Genomic DNA, 21,939 nt, shown 5'->3' with positions numbered 1-21,939 from the left:
CTAAATAATGTGTAATGTTTTACATCTGGATTTTTGCTATTACATAAGAACATAAGAGAAACCATGTTGGATCAGGCCAATGACCCATCCAGTCCAACACCATGTGTCACACAGTGGCCAAAAAACCCAGGTGCTATCAGGAGGTCCATCACTGGGGCCAGGACACTAGAAGCCCTCCCACTGTTGCCCCTCCCAAGCACCAAGAATACAAGAGCATCACTGCCCCAGACAGAGAGTTCCAACAATACACTGTAGCTAATAGCCACTGATGGACCTCTGCTCCATATGTTTATCCAACTCTATTCTTACGCAGTAAAAAATCCAGATGTAAAACATTATTTAATATAGTGTGAACGCTCCGTTAGTATATCCCAGAGATCCACTGATTCATCATAAGTTCTTCTGCGTTGTTCCCCAATAAGCAAGGAAGAAGCAGATGTTTTTGGGAAAGGGACTTTTTTACCTGTGCTAAAATTTACCATGACCATATAGACCTGAGGTGGGGGTGACAGAGAAAGGGAATCGAAATTGATTCCAGCTGAACTGCTTGAGAGCATCATAATTCCATTCATGTATCACAATCCCTTCAGGGGTCTTGATGTGGCACAATCTCTGTTCATTTTAGCCTCTTTTAGCCTGCAGTCTCACCCCCATCCCACCCCTTGGCAGCTAAATAAACACAGCTTATCTGGTTCTGCTGGAACGGCACTCGTAGCGGGGGAGAAAAAGGGCCCAAAGGCTTGGTTCTCCATGAGGGTGGCAGCTTAGTTCACACTCACTGCTAATCTGCCAAGTCCCTTCAAAATCCACCTTTATAGGAAATCTGTGACCAGCATGCTAGCTGTATCCTGCTCAAAGAATCTTCCCTATACAGTTCACATATATTTTCATCAGTACCACAATATTCTTTTCGCACAGCTCCCACAACAGCAGGCATTCTGAAAACGCTCCTTTGATGACTGAGACTGATTTCCCACTAGCCTTACACCGCTCTCACGCTCCTCTTCCATTGGATTTCACACTATCTGCCCCGGGGCTGCAACTAGCTTCACCTTTTTCGCGCAGCAAACAGAAACTGGTTTTTAGAGGATCTTGTTTGCTGCAGGAAAGAGGCGGAGTGAGTTGCAGCCTCGGGGCAGCTTGTTTGAAATCCGACGGAAGCCCCGCTGAGAAGAGGAGAGTGAGAGCGAGGTAAGGCTAGTGGGGAATCGGCCAGAGCGTTACCCCTCATATAGAGGCCTTTGGAAGAGCTATCAGCATATTCTCTGCACAATAACAAGCCCATCCCCCTTGATGGCTGCTTCCTGCACATGTTGGAAAATGCCATCATGCAGAGGACCAGTCTGTGATGGTCTGGATAACAACCAGGGCATCAGACGATGACTGCACAATCACCATGCCCTGAACATGAATGCTTGACTCTGCTCTTTGAACAATCAGGCACTGTTTTATGCACCAGAGTTGGTTGGCTGAATGACAGGCTGTGTGCCACAGGGAGGGGACAAAATTACACTTCAGCTTTGTCAGTGGACTGGGGTGGGAAGGAGCTGAAATGTAAATGAGTTTCACTGCATTTTTGTATCCCAGCCTTCCCCCACCCCACATCCCAGTCTCATTGCAAAGGAACTGAATTGAGTTCAGGACCGGCGACTTTAGAATAAGTGATGTTACTTCTAAGGATGGGCACAAACCAAACTGCAAAGCAAAATTTGTCACAATCAAAGGGATTCCGAGTCTCTTTAAAACCCCTGCTTTCTGTTCCCTACAAAAGCCACAAAAACAGCTGAGCAGCAGGGAGCTCCTCTCCACCGGCAGCTGTTTTTCAGGCTTCTTGTGTACTTTCTTTAGAGGTTAAAGGGACTGCACAAGTCAGCCCAAAACAACTGAGCAGTGGAAGCAGGCTGGTCCCTGCCACTCAGGTGTTTTTTGGGGCTTCCTACAAACCCTGTACAAAGGGACTGCAGTCCCTGTCAGTGGGGTTTACAGAGCCAAGAACTGATTCAGCTCACAAATGAACCTCCTGATTCAGTTCGGTTCACGGTTCGGCTAAGAACGGACATGCACCGCATATTTCCAGTTTGTGCCTGTCCCTAGTTACTTCACAATGTGCATGCCCATCACATATGCTGACATTGTGGGTCTGAGAAGTGAGTAAAAATAGTTAACCCTTTCAGAATCAATAGTAAAATCAGGACTCCGCATTCTGTGCCTCCTGCAATAACCCTCGAGAAAGTGAGCTTGGTTTACAAGCCGAGGGCGTCAATACTGCCGGCTCATTCAGGTGGAGGCAAAATGCAGAGCAAAAATCCTCCAAGCTTGCATTTCATGGCCCGTAAATAAGATTTTCACAGCTCTGTATTCGTTAAACTTTCAAAAGAGGCAAGGGCAAAACTAGCATTTCACTTGTGTGGACATAGAGAGTCAGACACCTATGAACCCCTGAAGATGCCAGTCTGTGTCACAACCATCCTGCAAGGTCAAGGAAACATGATTTGAGCTGAGCCCTATAAACGTCCAGGATCCGGCCTGTTCTCAGTCCAGCACATTCTCCCTGCAGTTTAGTAACTTTTGCCTCAGATTCCCTTTGCTTCTCTAACTTGCTTCCCCATCTTGCTTTCCTCTAGCACCAGTCAGGGCTGCCAACAAGATTCTAACCTGATATGGTATATAGCAGGGGTGGACAAACTGTGGCTCTTTCACACATATTGTGTGGCTCTTGTATCCCCCACTGCCCCATTGGCTGGCTTGGAGAAGGCATTTGTGTCTTTAAATTACTTCTCCGAACCAAGTCAGCCAGCAGCTTGGAGAAGACATTTAAGGTTAAAGTTGCTTTCTTTCCATCTCTCTCTCCCTCTCTATTTTGCTTCCTCCCCCCTCCCTCCCTTCCTTGGGGGTTTTTAAACAAAGGCTAAATGGCCATGTGACAGCAATGCGGATCCTGTGAATTTAGGGGGGGAGGTGTTTGTGAATTTCCTGCATTGTGCAGGGGGTTGGACGAGATGATCCTGGAGGCCCCTTCCAACTCTATGATTCTATGATTCCTTCCCTCCCTCCCTCTTGTGGCTTTCAAACATCTGACATTCATGTCTTGTGACTCTCAAACATCTGGTGTTTATTCTACGTGGCTCTTACGTTAAGCAAATTTGGCCACCTCTGGTATATAGAGACTCTATTTGTACTTCACCATTAGCCCGTATTGTCCATACGTGGTGGTGGGTGGGTATATCTAATCGCTAAAACAGACAGGGCTCCAATTAGTATGACTGTTATTAGCCCTCAAGGGGACAGGGGGTGGACTGTTCCCCTGCTTGATGACAAATTGCCTTTGCCTCAAATGTGCAATGGCTGTAAAATGCATGTATCTTATTTGTTACATGCTAAATGTGAACAGTTTGTTTAGTGTTTAAAGTGATTTTTTTTGTGAAATTCCTTCATTTTGGGGTGGGAGATGGTTTTTTAAAAAATAAAAATAAGTTTAGAAGTAGGTTCCATTTCAGAAAGTAGGAGAACGATTGCATTAAGCATTATGGCTCTCTTTCTTTTTGTAGTTTGAAGTTACCTGTGCTAGAGCAGACCAGACTCTTCCACCTCCCTAAGATGGAATCATCATCATCATCTAATGCAGGGTGATGGGGAATAGTAAATCATTTAAGTATGGAATGTTCTGTTTTCTGTCATGGTGGATAGACAATTCAAGCACATAAATATTTCAAGAGACAAAGGGGTAAATTTGGCCTCCATCCCTCCTTGCTTTGGTTGTGGAAATCATTTTAAATGTTTTCCCCTGTGTAATTTCTTTAGCAAGAAAGAGAGCATGCTGCCTGTATGTCTCTGACCATTTACCTGTATCAACCCACTGAACCAGGGGAGTTGTTTTAAAAATGCTGCAGGCCCCCCCTCCGCCTCGCTGGTTGCTTTTCAGAACAGTAACCTCATTGGACAATGGGCCGGGTGATAATATGATTAACATTTGTAACGGTGCGAACTGGGAGAAAAGTAATTAAATCTCATGCATCGTGGCTTCTGCTAATCTCTGTCATGGGTTGTGATCCTCTCCTTCTCCCTCCCACCCTGGCAGTTAATGCTTTGATAATTTTGCATTCTGGTTTGGGAAAGGATAGGGCCAGCTGCCTGACTTAAGCTGGACAGTAAATGTCCAGTGGGTGACACTGTATAAATCAGGGGTGGCCAACGGTAGCTCTCCAGATTTTTTTTTGCCTACAACTCCCATCAGCCTGAGCCAGCATGGCCAATGGCTGGGACTGATGGGAGTTGTAGGTAAAAACCATCTGGAGAGCTACCGTCGGCCACCCCTGGCATAAGTGACCAGTGTTGGAACGACAAAGCCTCTGTGCTCCCACATGCTCTTCTGTGCAGTCTCCCCTGATGGCAATGGAAAAGTGAAACCACAGTCTCTTTAAAGGCCTTCACTCGCAGTGGCATGGCTTAGGGAGTGGACTAGAGGCATTTAAAGTTTTGTGTCATGATGACACAACTTGGGGAGTGGACTGAAGGCATTTAAAAAGACTGAATAATATCAGCTTTTCTTCAGGTATGTCTGTTTCAGTAGCCAAATCATATTGCCTAATCAGCTGCATTCTAGAAAATTGGAAAGGTTTCGTCCTGACCTGGGGAGCTCCAAGATGATGTGATGGAGACTGCTGAAACATACCTGTACCCCTAAAACCTGTCAGCCTTCAAGAGAATGAATACTAACTTTTTTTCTCAGTCTGACCTTCCTCATTTTATTTATTTCTTTATTTGGCTGAGGATGGGTAAATACGAATTGTGCTGGTAAATAAGAATGATATAAATTAAAAAGTTATTATTATTATTATTAAAGCCTCATGCACACGAAAGAAGTATTAGAGGCACGGGAAGTGAATCAGTGATGGCTAATTAGTTTGTGTTACCAAAGCAATTACGCACACACATTTGTACATGGTAACTCTCACATCTACACAGTCACGCATACAGCCTGTTGCAGATTCAGGAGTCAATCCTCTTGCATGCACATGTGCCCAGGCACACTTCCGTTCTTGTTCCTTTCCTGTAAATTGTGCTTGATTCTATCCACAAGTATTCTACACACACATACACACACAACCCATCAGGATTAACTACTCTTTCACACAAGAAAGCCCAAAGACAAGGGTTTGTTTGGGCTTTCCAAAGAGCATCACACTTTGATGGAAATGCTGCCTCTTTACATCTCCTGGAGCAGAACTGTCACCTTAGTGGACTGTTGTCCTGAACAGTGTGACGTTACAAAGCATGTACAGCCCTCTACTGGCTGGGATTCCCAACTGCACTTCTGGATTCTTTCTGCCACCCTGGAGGTCTGGGTGGTGTGAAAATAGGGTGGGCGTGGCGATGATATACATTGAACAGCCCACTTCACTTTTCAGTCTCCCCCTGTTTGCAGCCCTAACCTCCTGGTTCTGTGAAGGATTAGAGAAAAGCAGTGAGCAGTCTTCCTTTTATTGGATGTGTTAGGGGTGATTGAGAAAGGATTATGTTTTTTCTTTTCATTCCACACTTCCAGTAGGTGTCTCTGTGTGATTTCGAGGATTCTAACCTGTGTGATTTGTGCATATAGAACAAGTAGAGGATTATTAATCAGCAGTAGATAGAATTAAAAAATAAGGTCTTTTGTGTATGTGCTTCAGAAATCATGCTGTTCCCACTTATATTTTGTATATCCCTTTCCCACCCCTATTCTACCTACTTGAACCTTGATATTCACATTCCACTTAATTCTATTTATGAATTATGTGAAATGTTTCAGATTCTGATCCAGAAAGTGAAGTCTATTGGATAAGGTTCCATGCCCTGCTGTTATCCGTATGAACTGAGAAACAGGAAGGAGATAGATCAAGATGGGTAGCTGTGTTTTTCTATTATAATAGAAAAGAGTAAGAGTCCAGTAGCACCTTAAAGTCTAACCAAATTTGTGGCAGGGGAGGGGCTTTCATGAGTCCCTGTGCTCACGTCTTCAGATAGCAGCTTTGTCTTTCCTTCTCCTTTCTGTATCGGGCTGAGTATTTTCTGACAGCTCTGTCTTGGGCCTTGATTGAAGAAAGCTGTCCTTAGCTGGTATCTCCCCACAATGCCGGGCTCTGAACGCACCTGTTTGTCAAAGGTCGTTAGGTGAGCACCCCGTGCATTGTGTAAGGTGGTCAACTTTACAGAAATACTTGCAGGTTTTAGGAGAGTGAGGTTTAGGGAGGGGAGGGACCTTGGTAGGGTATAGTTCCATGCAGCCGTTTTCTCCAAGAGGAATAAATGTTTTGAATGAATGAATGAATGAATGAATGAACGAACGAACGAATATGTGTTTTATTTAGTCTGGAGATCAGTTGTGATTCTAGGAGTTCTCCAGTCCCTACCTGGAGGCTGGCAACCCTACGTTCATAGCCAAACCCTCACCATTTTTGTGTGAGAAACTTAACCCTGTATTGGTCCCTTTCCCAACCCCGTCTGAAAGACATGGCAAATGTAGGAGTAACGCTTTTAAAAAAAAGTATGGGGAACGAACACCCGCCCCCCCAAAAAAAAATGTCTTGCCTACTCAAGTCTGTATTTTGTTCCAATACACCAGACTAAGAGCATGGAGAATCTGCTGTGCTGATTTCCCTTCCGCTTTGGCTGCGGTGCATCTTGTGTATGTGTCCAGCATGTGCTTTGCAATAACGTCCATCAGAGGCATAAATCTCTCTCGTCACAGCTGCTGTTGCTGCACAGTCAGCACTCTGTGGTTATCAGAGCTGCCGCTTTGTACCCCAAGCTATTTGCAATGAGAGGCAGCTACTGTGGGGTACATACAAAGCTGCCTTATGGAGAGCCAGACCGTTGATCCATTCCGCTGTCTACTTTTGGCTGCCCTGGCGCTCCAGAAACTTCCCCAGCCCTTCTACCTGAAATCCTTTGAACTGGAGACACCAGGGATTGGGAACTGTGACCTTCTACGTGCAAAACTGAGACTTTGCCACTGAGCCACATCCCTTCTGTTTACAAGGAGCCAAGCTCTGAGAAATAACTGATCAGCAGGTGGTTCACTTGTGCTGTTAGTTACCTTTCCTGGCGTGAGGAGGATGAGATTTGATAATTTCCTCTGGCTTGGATGTATAAAGAGGGCTGAGTAATATCCTCGTCCCTCCTCTGTGTTATGATACTTCTGCAGTGTGTCTGGTCTGGCTGACTGGGAACAGATCGATATGGACTTTATTTGATACAGCATCTTTCGTATCATTTGTTTCGCTGAACCTATTGAAGCGAGGAATCAGATAGTGAAGCCAGAGGGATGGGAGTGAGGGGAATCACTCTTGCAGTGGGAAAAAGAGGGGGTGGGGGTGGGAATCCGCAGGCCTTGGTCAAAGCTGTTTCCTCCAAGGCAGCCATGGCGACATAGTGGGGATGGGCAAAGGTTGAAGATGAATTTGGGGTTTGTTTCTGCTGTGGCGGCAGCTTAAAGATATGGATAAGATGCTTAGATCAGTGCAGCCTACCATTTGTCCACTCAGCTCTTGACCTCCGTTGGGTAATAACTGCAAGTGACTGACTGAGTCCAGGTGGTGGTCAACAGAGTAGAAGTGGTCCTGGTTGTTTCTCAAGAGGCGGTCAGCAGACTGTTATGGAAATTCTATGTGGGTCTTAACACTTGTTCTAACTATGGGTCCCTAACAAATCTATCCTTCTTGGACATGGTGCTCAATCAGGTGATGGTAGCCCAGCTCCATACCCCTTTGGAAGACATTAATTCCTGGGGCTTAGTTCCATATGGGTTTCAACTCAAGCATAGCACTGAGACAGCCCTTGGCCAGTCTTACCTGTTGGGTGACATAGGTATATTTTTTGTAGTCTAGTTGCAGTCACCTTAGGGCAACCCCATAAGGCAAGAGACATTCAGAGGTAGTTTGCCATTGCCTGCCTCTGAGTAGCAACCCAGGACTTCCTTGGTGGTCTCTCATCCAAGTATGAACCAGGGCTGACCTGTTTTAGCTTCTGCAATGTGAGGAGATCAGGCTAGCCTAGGTTATCCAGGTAAGGTCTAGACAGAGCAAATGAAGTCCTGTAAATTCTCCTGGATCTGTCAAGGGATTTTGATACCATTGACTTTGTGTTAGGTACACCACACTGCAGTGGTTGTGTTCCTCCTTGGAGAGTAGACTCTGAATGTTGGTATTGGAGGGCTGCTGGTCTGCTCCTTGACATTTGTTTTGTGGGCTTTCATGTTGTTTAATATCTGCATAAAAACCCAGGTAGAGATGGTTTGCAAATTTGGGAGTTGAAGTACCGGTGTGACTCCCATCTGTATTTCTCATCTTCTGAGTCAAATAAATGCTAGTGATTCCAGATTCAGATAAATAAATGGAAACTCAGTCCAGATTGGTGGTGTTGTCTAGCTGGTTATTAGACGAGGTGGTACTTACCCCAAGGGACCTGATCTGCATCTTGAGAATATTTCTAGATCTGTCCTTGCCATTGAAAACTTTAGTGTCATCTGTGGCTTGAAGGCCCTTTTGCCAAATCTGGTTTGTGCGCCCGTTACCCGCTTTCTTGAAAAGGAAGAAGCTTACCACAGTTATCCAAGGTTTGGTCACATCTAGGTTACTGCTCTGTGTGCCAGACTGCTTTCAAAAACCTTTTGGAAACTTCAACTAGTGCAGAATGAAAGCTCTACTGATGGGAACAGCACATCATGGACATTTCACAAGATCTACCCTGGCTCCCAGTTCAATGGAAAAGGCTCATTTTGGCCCTTAAAGTCCCGAGCAACCTGGAGCTAGGACATTACCAGAACCACTTGCCCATGTACAAGCCCTACTGTTGTTCCTTTTGACTTTGGAGGTGAGGCTGCAGGAGGCCAGGGAAAGGGCTTTTTGCAGTCATTGTGGCTATTTCATTGGCTATTTCAGCAAGTCCTCTCCAGGAAAGACCACCTGGCTCCTTTGTTTAAAAAGTTGTATGCTACATTTAAGCTATATCTGGTGATGTTGTAGCTTCCCTTTGCAATGCCATTGTTGTAGTGCATAAAAACCCAGGTGTATGTATGTGTGTGTGTGTGTGTGTGTGTGTGTGTGTGTGTGTATATATATATATATATATATATAATTGAGAATGAATTGTTGTGATTGTTTTCTTTTTCTGATTAGATTGTCAGCCGCTTTGGATGAATATTAGTTTAGAAATGCAGGATATAGTTAGCTTTTGTAAAGGATTCTTCTAAATAACAGCATGCTAGTATTATAAGGGATGAATGCTAGTATTATAAGGGATGGTAAGCACCCTTTCTGGGCTGTATAGCACATTGATACAAGGCCTTCACCTTGCAAGCTTATAATTTTGCTTACATGGTAAGACAAAGACAAAACTTAAGCACAGAAGAAGAACCCTGCTGGATCAGACAGATTGGTGCATTTAGTCCGGCATCCTGTTTTACATGGTGGCCAACCACTTACTCCAGATGGCCAACAACAGGACATAAGCCTTTCCCCGATCTTGCTTTCTGGCACTGGGATGTAGAGATTTACTGCTTCTGAATGTGGGGGTTCCGTTAGTCACCATGACTAGTAACCACCGATAGATCTGTCCTCCATAAATGTGCAGAGCAAATTCATGTGTTGTTTGAACATTTCCAATAGTGATAGCAAGCAAGGGACTGCTTTTTTGAATGTGGGCCACTTGACGGGAAAAGGAAGCATTTGAAGATGGGGTAATAGTGGGGAGAAGGGATCAAGGGGCTGCATTTGTTCCCTACAAACGGCACGATCAGGAATAAAGCAAGCTCTGAAAGAGTGGTTTTGTGAATAGCACAGCTCTCAGGAGGGGTATGCTCTTAACAGAAGAGGTTTGCAGGGAGCAGAACTGGGGGGTGGGTGCTTGTGTGTATGTGTTGCTCATCGTATTTGTTCCCAGCCCACAGGCACCCAAAGCGACATCCAGCAATTTAAAAGCCATAACACACTAAATCACAACACAATAAAATCCAATTAAATTTGTTCCTCCTTAGCAACAATAGTAATAAAAGAGCAATAAAACCTAATGGCCCCCCTCTCATATAGTGCAAGGTCCCCACATAGTATCACCCACTCAACCGCCATCTAACATCAAAATGCGCCCCTCCCCGCACCAGCATTACCATCACAATACACTTGGAAGTATATTCAAAAGTGAGATGCTTTCTTTTCATAGACATACTCTGTGTGTGTGTGTGTGTGTGACTATGACAATGAATGCTTTTAATTGCTGTTGAAAAGACTTTGACGTGGGCCAGATGACAACATTCATGTGGCATCCAGTTGAGGCTTTTTGTTTTGGATTGCAGGTCAATTTCAGCCTCACCAAAGACAACCTGTCTCTGGAGCCAGATGCTCACCCGTCTCTTCTCTGAGAGCCAGCTTGGTGTAGTGGTTAAGTGTGTGGACTCTTATCTGAGAGAACCGGGTTTGATTCCCCACTCCTCCACTTGCACCTGCTAGCATGGCCTTGGGTCACCCATAGCTCTAGTAGGAGTTGTCCTTGAAAAGGCAGCTTCTGGGAGAGCTCTCTCGGCCCCACCTACCTCACAGGGTGTCTGTTGTGGGGGAAGAAGGTAAAGGAGATTGTAAGCTGCTCTGAGACTCTGAGATTCAGAGTACAGGGCGGGTTATAAATCCAATATCTTCTCCGTCTTCTTCCCTTGACAGGAGTCCTTTCCTCCTTTCTCCAGAAGCTTGACTCCCAAAAAGCCTTAAGAGAAAAACCATCACAATGCAGAAGTATCCAAGCGAACTAGTTAGTGACTCCTGTTTCTTGGAAGGGGGGGAATCTGAGTTTGAAGTGAAAGGGCCGCTGGCACATCTCAAGAAATGCTGACCTTCTCTGTCAGTCAGTCTTTACTGGAGTCTGTCTTCCAGCCATTCCGGGTTGAACCCACTGGCAGCCATTCCACTGGGCAGCAGCCTTGCTGAATGTACCTCTGTGCATATGGAAGCAGGAACGGGACAGATGGAGCTACTTTGAATAGTCATGGTGCTGGATTTGCTCCCTTGCAACACTCTCTAAGCAAGCTGCAATCCACCTGTTCCCTTCAGCTGAACACAGCATGAGGGTGAAATGTTCCTAAGCCTCAGAGGCAAACAGCTGTGTTCCTTCAAGGGGTAGGGGAGGCAGTTTGAAGGTACTGTTTGAAGACTGCTTCAAAGTTCTGGATATCCAGAGATGGACTGGAGCAAAGCAAGATGCTAAGAGCATTCATGGGTAGCCTTTTTCCGATTTTGGGTTCCAGCAATTTTGTTAAGACGCTTGGCCTAGTTAGGTGGGTTTGCAAGAGCTTCAGTATTAAATATAGGAGGGGAAATACAATTTAAAATGCTGCTGTTGCTTGGACAGAGTGTTGGAGGTTCCCGGGGGTCAACATTTCTCAGAAATCTCCTTGCTTACAAACCAAACAGAAAAGGGTTTTACCGTAAGCATTTTATGAACACAGGGTGTTTGTTGCTGTTAGTACAGATGCCCAGGCTAACCCAGTTTCTTCATCTCTCAGAAGCTAAAGGGGGTCAGCTCTGGTTAGTATTTCGATAGGAGACCACCAAGGCTGTCCAGGGTTGCTACGCAAAGGCAGGCAATCGCAAATCACCTCTGAATGTCTCTTGCTTTGAAAAAACCACTAGGGGCTGCCACAAGTTGTGACTTGGCAGCACTTTGCACCATCTTTTTGTTTTTAAGTTGTACTAGGGAGTTTTTTTCTCCTTGCACAGATGCTCAGACCTCTCATGCTCCTGCACACTTGACCTCTTTCCTTATCCCCCCCAGCACCCCCCCCCCAAGGTTTGGTCTGGTGTAGTCTGCTCAAAGAGCCCCCTCCATTGTGGCTTTGGAATGTTCTGTCTCCTTCTGCAGGGAGAATAATTTCATCAAGGACTTTCCCCAGTTGGCTGATGCGTTGATGGTGATCCCCCTGCCCGTGGAAGAGCAATGCCGCGGTGTGCTCTCTGAGCCTCTGCCAAACCTTCAGCTGCTCACTGGTAAGAGCTTTGGCCTCTCCATTGCCAACATGGACAGTGTGGGGTCGTTTAGAAAATCTGCACATTGTGACCGATTTCGCACTCACCTTACGCCGCTCTCACGTTCGTCTTCTCGGCGCGGCTTTCTTCCGGTTTCCCACTATCTGCCCCGGGGCTGCAGCAAGGATCAGCGTTTTCACGCAGCAAACAGAAGCCGCTAAAAACCAGTTTCTGTTTGCTGCGCGAAAATGCCGATCCTTGCTGCAGTCCCGGGGCAGATAGTGGGAAATTGGAAGAAAGCCGCACTGAGAAGACGAACGTGAGAGCAGCGTGAGGTGAGTGCGAAATCGGTCTGTCTCTCCAGTCCTGCTTGAGATGGCTAACAACTAAAATGATGAAACCAACCAAGACGATAAAACCAAATCAATTAAAAACAAGCCATGCCCATCAAATCAATACAACAAGCCAATGTTGTTGGATTCACCCTTTGAGGTTGAGGGCTCAGCAAAGTCCTGGGCCTCCATTTAGCAGAAAATAGTGGTTGGAAGTCTGCCAGAGTATATACATTTCATGCTAGATGTAACCACCGGGGGGGTGGGGCGGGTCTACATCACCCTCCCCAAACTAGGGTCTGGATCTCTCCCGGCTTTGATGCTGTTGCTCCCAATTTTGTTAACAGCCCAGGTATCTCCCCCATTCCTCCTCCTTAAGATAGAGGAAATTACAAAAGGTGTCTGCCAAGAAGTGAATAGTGTCAGGAGAGCCTCTTCCTCCTTTATTACGTTCGGGGTAACACTTAATTTTCCAACAGGAAGGAAGTGTGCAAAGTAAGCAAAATCTCTCCCGACACTGGGTTATAAATGCAAAGCATGATGTGGGTGCTTATTGTCCAGCTATCCCTTCTCATTAGTAAACAAAAGGGGGTTCCCACCAGCTGGGAAACAGCCTGGGTTTCTTTTAATGATTTTTTAAAAAAACATTTGATCACTATATCGATGCCGTATTATTTTAATTTTAAGCCACCTTGAGCAGGACGCTGATGAGACTGCATAGAAATTTCCTGCATTTTTAAGAACATCCCATCCTAATAATTTGACTCAGAGAAATGGGGTGCTTTGAAGCCCAAATCAGATCCCAGAAGTGACCTCAAGGTGCCCGTCTCTGATCCTTGCAATTGTGCTTTTTTATAGCTAGGGGTTATGGGATTGTTAGCTGAACATACTACCTGCTGGGCTTTTCCCCCATTAGTATGGTTTTGTTTGTTTTTAAATGGGAAAGAACATTTGGAGCTAGAATCCATCCCATACTATCTGAAGTCGTGTTGTCCATTTTACCATCTCAGGTCTCTCCCACTTCACTGCAAACACATGACAAAACTTGTACTAAAAGACTCGGACCTAGATAGCCCAGGCAAGCCTGATCTCATCCGATCTAGGAAGCTAAGCAGAGCTGACCCTGGCAAGTACTTGGATGGGAGCTTTCCTTGGAATACCAAGAGCAGGAGGCAGAGGCAGGCTGTATCAAGCCACTTCTCTGAATGTCCTCCATGCTCCAATAAGGGTTGCAAGAAGTTGCACACACACAAATGCAAAAAAAATACTTTTAAAAAACTAGTACAGAAAGCAGAAGTATAATGAGTGAGCAGTCCCAGCGGGAAGATCATTTTACCCATAGATAACCTGTATTTGGTGGCATCTGTTTTTCTGCCTCAACCTCTGACATTCGGAGTCCTGTGGCTTTCTTGGTGCATCTGAGGCAGTATGCTGTTGCCCATGAAATCCTGCGCTGCAGCAAGCAAATGGTTCAGAGCACTTCCTGCTGCCTTTTTAGACGTGACTCATGTGGTCTCCCTCGTTCCTTGCTTTCAGCTGTAAGATCTACTAATTGGGATATAAGGAAGCCCCCCTATGCTATCAGCGTCACTTGTTGGATGCCGTGCGTTATGTACTGGAAATAATTCGCTCTAGCAGAACTCCCCATTTTTGTGCTGGTTTCAATGAGGCTGCTTTTTGAAAAGCGCTATCAGTCCCGACAGACACAGCTCCATCACTGGCTCGCCCATGGCAGAAACAGCCGCCTCCTCACCGTGGCTGTCAGTATCGCTAAGAACTCCGGCAGCGAGATCATTGGGGGCTGTGATCTTTGTTATCGCGGCATCCGTAGCCCTGGAACATGCGACGAGGAAAGTGATCACAGCAAAACCATCCTTCCCTTCTCGAGCTGCCTCTTTCTCTGCTATGCTGTCTAAATCCCAGCTCTCTCTTGCAGGGGATATCCGGTATGATGAAGCCATGGGCTACCCTATGGTGCAGCACTGGAGAGTCCGGAGCAACCTGTACAAAGTGAAGCTCAGCACGATTGCCCTCTCAGCAGGTGAGAATGACCCTGTCACAGCGATGAGGGATAGGTTTTTATCTAACACGACTGCTGAAGCTTGAAGAAACTGGAAGAGGTATTGCTTTATAATATCTAAACAGCACGGTGTGCGCCTTGCACGTCAGCTGATGGAAACCCATCACTTGCGAGATGTTTGCAGGACATACCTCGCTGATAGGCAGTTGTGGAATCAGTCTGAGAGCCAATTTGGCGTAGTGGCTAAGAGTGCAGACTCTAATCTGGGAGAACCGGGTTTGATTCCCCGCTGCTCCACATGCAGCCAGCTTGGGCCAGTCACAGTTCTCTCAAGAGCCGTTCTTGGAGAGCCCTTTCAGCTCCAGCTGTCATGGGGAGAGGAAGGAAAGGAGATTGTAAGCCGCTGTGAGACTCTGAGTGAAAGGCGGGGTATAAATCCAATCTCTTCAGTTTATTTTTTTTTAATTGAAAACATGTATTAGTTGCCTTTTTCCTTTTTGGAACTGAAGGCAGCTTACAAATATAAACAAAACATAAAAACACAGCAAAGGCCACAGTTTTAAAAACTCTGATTAAAACTGACACTAAATAAAAACTAACTCAGCCAAATGCAGTCCTGAATAAAACTGCCTCCTGAAGATCGACAGTGGGAAGACCGGGCACACCACCCTGGGGAAGTTGTTCCATAATTGTGGAGCTGCCACCAAAAAGGGCCTCTCTTGTGTTCCCACCAGATGAGCTTCTTTGATTGGTGGGAGAGTCAGGAGGGCTTCTCCCTGTAATCTTAATTCCTGGGGAAGAGCATACGGGAGGAGACAGTCCTTCAGATGCCCTGGGCCCAAGCCACATAGGGCATTAAGTTTCAAGGATTCTCATCTTCTGGCCATTTTGGTGATTTCTCTAATATACACCTTATGCTCAACTTAGTCCTTATTTTCTTGGTAGTTGATCCAAAAGCATTGGAATTGGTTTGGGCAGTTCTCCTGCACATCTGCTTTCCCTCTGCATATCACAGCTGTGGAGTCAGTCTGTTTTCTTACACATGCACCTTAAGCAATGAGAATTTTCAAGGGAGGGTGCTGTTGGCATTGGAGGCATCATCAGTAGTGCCACAGCGCGCACACATTTTTTTTTTGTGCGTGCAGGATTATATTGATGTTGGCTGAATTCTAAAAAGTGGGAAAATAACACACACTTAGGGATGAAGAGAATGAGTAGGAGCTCCTACACACAAGGCCGCCGAGGGGGGAGAGGTAGCCTTTCCATGGTGGGGAGCTGCAGCTGGCTGTTGGGGAGGATCAATGCAAGCACACATACCCTCACATCTACCTGGGCAAGGGGAAGCCTGTAATGGCAGCAGTTCCACTAGCCATCTGTTTATGAACTGTATGTAAAATTCTGTGCCCCTTTCAAACCATGCTGCTTTTTTCTGGCATCAGAAGTAGCCCTACTCCCCCAGGGCTTTTGCATAAAAAAACCAAACACACACTGAAATATTGTTATATCAGTATATCATTGTGATGATAGATTGACCAGGTGCTTTGAATTCCCAGGTTTATTTAAAAAAAAAACCCTCTAGCCCTTTCCCTTGTGGAGATATAAGGGAAAAGACATATCTTCACAAGGGAAGGGACTAGAAAATTGCTTTCTTTTAGATGAATGCTGGAAATTCAACAAATCTGCTAATATAGGTCATAATATTGGTAATTTTGCTTTCCATTTTGTTGTTGTTGAGGGAGCTGATTATGGTTCTTCTAGACGTCTGAGCTATGACTTGAACATGAGTTTTCCAAGTTTAGGAACAATACAGTGAAGGTGGCTGATTAGTGAAGGTGGCTTTTATCAAAAAAGTTTTACCTGAAGTTAGTTTAATCCTGATTATTAGATCAGCACCATCTCATACCAGTGGCCCAGTTCCCAAATAGGATACCCATCACTACACTGTTGGACTTAGGGTATACGGAGTGCCATTGATCTTACTGTATTGGTTGTCAAAGTGGATTCAGTGTATGCTGGCATGTTGCAGAAGGGTTCAGGAACACACACACGTGTGTGATTGTGTGTGTAGTCTTGTGCCCAGCAGATGTGGGAGGAATGGTGAGGCCCAAAGAGGACTCACTGATATCGCGCTCTGGTGGTTTTATCTGGGAGTGAAAGCAGCACATATCAGCATGTCAATACCAAAAATGGTTAGCAAGGTCATAGGAGAAGATTGAAGTTGAAGGTGCAGTGGACATGATTTGTTGTGATTCAAAAGCAAACATACTATTCTTATCTGTAATCAGCCTACCTGCCAGAAATGGGGATCTGTTGACTGGGAGGACTGCTGGTGCTAGGTGATGCATGCTCTAAACTTGGCCATGCAAAGACACCGCTGTGCTCCATTGACACTAGGAGTTCATCCTGTATCTGTTTTGCTGATGTTGAGATCAAAATTCAAGAGGAACTGCTAACAGTGGGGACCTCAATTAGTATATGTGAATGCTGCCTAACGCCACATCCCTCTCTCTCTCACACATTCCATCTGATTCATGCTAATCTTGCCCGTGCTTTTCTGTTCCAGGATTTGCCAATGTCCTGAAGATCCTGAACAAGGACAGCAGCCGCGAGGAGTTGCTGTCCTTCATCCAGCAGTATGGCTCCCACTACGTAGCAGAGGCCCTGTACGGCTCTGAATTCAGCTGTGTCATCCACTTCCCTAGCAAGAGGGTTCAGCAGCAGCTCTGGTTTCAGTATCAGAAAGGTAAATGGCTCCGAGAGGAGAGCAGAAAACTTGCACACCTTTTCCCTTACTGACCCCGTATGCCCATGCACATGCAGTTGCTTCATGCTCCTTAGGCAAAGACCTGGGACAATGCCAGTCACAGATTCTGCACCCTTTCTGCTGTCACATGGCTGGGGAGGTGAGCACCTCTCTTTTAGCCATGGGGGGGGAGGGGGCAGCACTGCAGTTTGTCCTGCTTGCCTGTGTCTCTTCCCTCTCACCTGTCCATCTGTGTGCCTCGGGTTTGCCCGGCCCCCCCCCCCCCCCCCGTATGGCTGTGTCGGCTCTGAGCCTGAGGATGCTCTCTGTGTCATCTGTTTGCCAGCCCCTCCTTCAAATCGCCGTGGGTGATTTGGGTTCATTTCTGTCAATGTGACATAATTGAGCTGTCTGGGAATGGTTCCGTTTTATTGCTTGTGACAATGATGGTCTTTAAGGAAGTATATTAATTCAGCAGCAGACTCATTGTGCCGTGCCATAAATAACAAGACACATCATTAAGCAGGGCAATAAACTTTGGAACTTTGAAGTAGTACAATTAGGTTATATTTAGGGGAGGGGGAGAAAAAAAGTTTGGTTATTGCTGTAGCCCATTTACCCACCTCCTGTGTATAAATCTATAGCAGCGGTATCTATACTGCTTGTCCACCCCTTCCCATTTACTCCTCCCTCCCCTGAAAAGGTGCCCAATGTTACACTGTATGCAGTCCTGATTCCTGTCACTTGGTTCATTGTGAGACTGCATCTATTAGAGCAGCAGGAAAAGTCAATCTGATGTCCCATGGGTGCTTGTTGTTGTGGTTAGAGTGCTGGTCTAGATGAGGCAGGGTTCAGGTTCAAATCCTCTCACATCCAGGAAGCTCACAGGGTGACTTTGGACTAGTTGCCTTCCCTTGGAATAACTTTATCTCATGGGGCTGTTAGGGGGATGAAAGGGGTCGAGGAATCATGCTTGTCACCAGGGGTCGTTTTGTAGAAAAATAGGTGGTGGAGCTCATCCAGGGATTGTTATGCAGCCGCACCTACTATTCAATGGACAAGGTGGGAAGGAGAAGGTGGCACTCTCAGAAAGGTTCAGGAGCTGTGCTCCTGTGAGCTCCCACCGAATCCGAGGCCTGCATCCAACACTGAGCTTCGTGGAGGGATTTTAAAAATGTGATTGATTTGATGCTCTAGCAGAAGCCCGATTGAGAGCATAAGAACAATAGACCGTATTCAGTCCACTGGTGGACTCTGTTGGGCTGCCGCCACAATTCTTACGATTCTCTTAACCAGGCAGAGATTTTGCCACACTTTGCATTGACTCCAAATGCTGGACGGGAGTGGTGTCATGACTCAGCCTTCAGAAAATCTGATCACTTGTGAAAAGTCTTAGTTTTTTTTTTTTTAATTGTTTCTTGACCCAGCCTTGCTGCTGGGCTCTGCACCACTTTGAGCTGCAAGGAATCACTCTTACGATGATAATTCCAGTTGTTCACATAAATCCACATGAATTCTACTCTTATGATGATCGTTCCCCACTGCAAGATCCAAGGCAGCAGCAATTTGTTGGATCTTTCTGCAATCCATTGCAGAGCTATTACGGTTCACCTCCTTAGCTGGTTTTAAATTTGGTGATTGGGGCAGGGGGAGGGATGTCATAGCAGCAATGACATATGTTTCAGTAGCCATTGTAGTAGCCATTAACTGAGACAAGATGCAGCCCAAAATATTCCAGAGGAAGTTTCATCAGATTTGGAGCCAGGATGGAAGTCTATGATCTCAAAACACGTGTAACTTAAGATCAAAAAGTGGTGCATGTCTCAAGGGTAGAGGGGACTCAGACAGGAGCTGGGGATTAACTCTCCCCCTATGTCACGTTTCCCAAAGAGAAATGACTTCTCTTTGAGCTGTTAGAGCCAGTTTGGTGTAGTGGCTAAGTGCGTGGACTCTTACCTGGGAGAACCGAGTTTGATTCCCCACAGCTTCTGTAAGAGCTCTCTTAGCCCCACCTACCTCACAGGTGTCTCTTGTGGAGGGGGTGGTAAGATAAAGGAGATTGTGACTGCTCTGAAACTCTGAGATTCAGAGTATAAGGCAGGATATAAATCCAATATCTTCTTATTGTTTGCCCCAATAATCTTGATTCTCCCTCAATAGATCAAATATCAGGTTTCTAAGAGGCTGAGAGAGAGAGAGAGAGAGAGAGAGTGAAAGGCCCACAGACTTGATTCAAATGCACCACACCTGATCCGATACATTTCTTTGTGCTTTAAATATATCTTAAGATCCACAGTGTTTGGCCCTCCACAGGAGTTGTTTTACATAAGTGTGTTGACTGTGTGTAATAGTCTGGAGGAGAGACAACCAGATCCAGGGAACTCTCTGCCTCCCCCTGCCCCCCCCCCCGCACCTCTCTCACTGCACCCCCCCAACTATGCCTTTTCTCCCTTCTGCTTTGAAAAATGTATTCACGACTCACTGTGCCTGTTTGTTTTATTCTTAAACAATGATAAATGGCGGCTTGCTCTTGCAAGTCCTCCTGCAGAGTAGGAAATATTGTGGAGGTGTGTTTATTCACCTTCCAAGCTATTAATCTTGCTCAGTGTGTAATTTCCGGGGAGCTTTAAAAATAATAATAAAATTTTTAAAGAACACACACAGCTAGAAGTGGATGGTATGGAGTGGGGAGTCGGGATGGATTCTGCATGCTGTAGCCAGAATCAGGGCAGAGTTGTAGTCCCATCAAATCAGTTTTGGGAGGCAAAATTTGCAGGGACAGCTCATTTCCAAAAAAAGGTGCACTCACCAGATCATTTCAATATAGCGTTTTGTTCTCTTTTCCCCTCCCAAAAAGGAGAACTTTCACTTGCCTTTACTTATTGTTTTGCTAAGGAATTTAACTATATTTTGATGCCTAATTTCCCTGCTGTTCATCCCTTAGTGGTATGGCTTTGGGAAGGCAGTTCGGTGAAAAGATAAATCTTGCAAATAAGTGTATTTCACTGTTATCTGGAAGGGGTTGCTTCCAAGAATCAATTTATGTGGAGTTTTAATGGAGACTATCTGGATGCTTGCTTGTAATGGCTAGTGCCAGGGAATCATCTCTTGCATGTATATCCCACCATTCTTCTTACCAGTTCCTATGACTGCATGCTGCTCCATTCAAAGCAAAAATCTCCTTGCATATAGAAAACCAGCCAATCTCTGGCATACTAGTTTTCAGCATGCAGTGCATTTAAGAAAAATAAAAAATCATCAAATCATTGGATTCCTCCACCTGTAGTCTGATATGGTAAAGCCCAGATATACATTTGCCTCCGCAGTGAGAACTGCAAAGTATAGTGAATAATATATATATGGAACTGTCTCAAGGAGACCTGACTTAAAATCAGACATGAAGTTGCCAGTTATTATGTCTGAACCTAGCCTACCTCAAAGGGTTGTTGTGTGGGTAAAAGGTTGTGTGACTTAGAACCATGTGTCCCTCACATCTTGGAGAATGCAAGTACCCACTAATATTAAATTACTACAGTATTTCTAAAAATAAAGCCCTATGCTTTCCCCCCCTTCAGTGAAAAGGAAATTAAATGGGTGATTTTGTTTGTTTTGTATTAAAAAACCACAGCATCCTCAGGGCTTAGCAAGTGATTAAAAAGACAACAGAATCAGGGAAGTTCTGAATCTCTATAATAACATTTCAGAGCCTGCCCTCCAGCCTAAATGGCTTCACTGGCATTTCTTTAATTGCAGAAGGCAGAAAGGGTAATATAATTTGTTTAGAGAAATTGCAGCTTTTCACAGGTGAGAGAGCCCTCTCCTCCCCACACTTGATTTCTCCCCAAGGGCTGATGAATAGAACTGGTCCCCCCTATTTTAGCTCAGGAACCTTTACTCCAACCTGTAAACTGATCCCAGACCTATATGTATGCATAGCAACCAATCCACATCAGATTAAGGAAGGCTGCAAAGTTTGTCATCCATGCCAGGCATGCAGGCAAAGGATCCAGAGTTAATGTGGGAATGCAGAGGTGAGGTACAAGCAGCTCAGGTCCTAGCTATAAACACAAACAATTTGACCGCACAAGACTCAGAGAAGCAGGTTAGAAGTGAGGGTCCGGGGTGGGGGGACTGTCAGGAAGGGAAGTTGGGGCCAGTCAGCACTCACTTAGCCACAGCTCATCAATTCTCACATTATAGAATCATAGGGTTGGATCTCCAGGATCATCTAGTCCAACCCCCTGCACAATGCAGGAAACTCACAAATACCTCCCCCTAAATTCACAGGATCTGCATTGCTGTCAGATGGTCACCTAGCCTCTGTTTAAAAACCTCCAGGGAAGGAGAGCCCACCACCTCCTAAGGAAGCCTGTTCCACTGTGGAACCGCTCTGTCAGGAAGTTCTTCCTAATGTTGAGCCAGGAATTCTTTTGATGTAATTTCAACCCATTGGTTCTGGTCCTACCTTCTGGGGCCACAGAAAACAATTCCGCACCATCCTTTATATGACAGCCCTTCAAGTATTTGAAGATGGTGATCATATCACCTCTCAGCTGCCTCTCCAGGCTAAACATGCCCAGTTCCTTCAACATTTCTTCATAGGACTTGGTCTCCAGACCCATTGCCATCTTTGACGCCCTCCTTTGGACCCATTCTAGCTTGTCCATACCCTTCTTAAAATGTGGCGGCCAAAACTGAACACAATACTCCAGATGAGGTCTTACCAGAGCAGACTAAAGCGATACCATCACTTCACGTGATCAGGACACCATACTTGTTGATACAGCCCAAAATTGCATTTGCCTTTTTAGCCACCACATCACACTGTTGACTCATGTTCAGTTTATGGTTCACTAA

General features: G+C 45.5%; 1 protein-coding gene across 1 annotated transcript in view; it reads left to right on the top strand.

The window, feature by feature from the left end:
* Window positions 1-21,939, top strand: part of ASTN2 (astrotactin 2) — an 899,029-nt gene that overhangs the window by 622,746 nt on the left and 254,344 nt on the right. Inside the window, exons 14-16 of the mRNA XM_060250629.1 lie at window positions 11,884-12,008; window positions 14,256-14,360; window positions 16,903-17,082. Of these exons, the coding sequence (XP_060106612.1) occupies window positions 11,884-12,008; window positions 14,256-14,360; window positions 16,903-17,082 (410 nt within the window). The remainder of the gene's footprint in view (window positions 1-11,883; window positions 12,009-14,255; window positions 14,361-16,902; window positions 17,083-21,939) is intronic.

This window comes from Heteronotia binoei, chromosome 12 (assembly GCF_032191835.1).
Source record: "Heteronotia binoei isolate CCM8104 ecotype False Entrance Well chromosome 12, APGP_CSIRO_Hbin_v1, whole genome shotgun sequence".
In the NCBI taxonomy this organism is placed as follows: Eukaryota; Metazoa; Chordata; class Lepidosauria; order Squamata; family Gekkonidae; genus Heteronotia; species Heteronotia binoei.
Note: the sequence above shows the minus strand (reverse complement) of the source record. Positions and strands in the feature narration are given on the sequence as shown.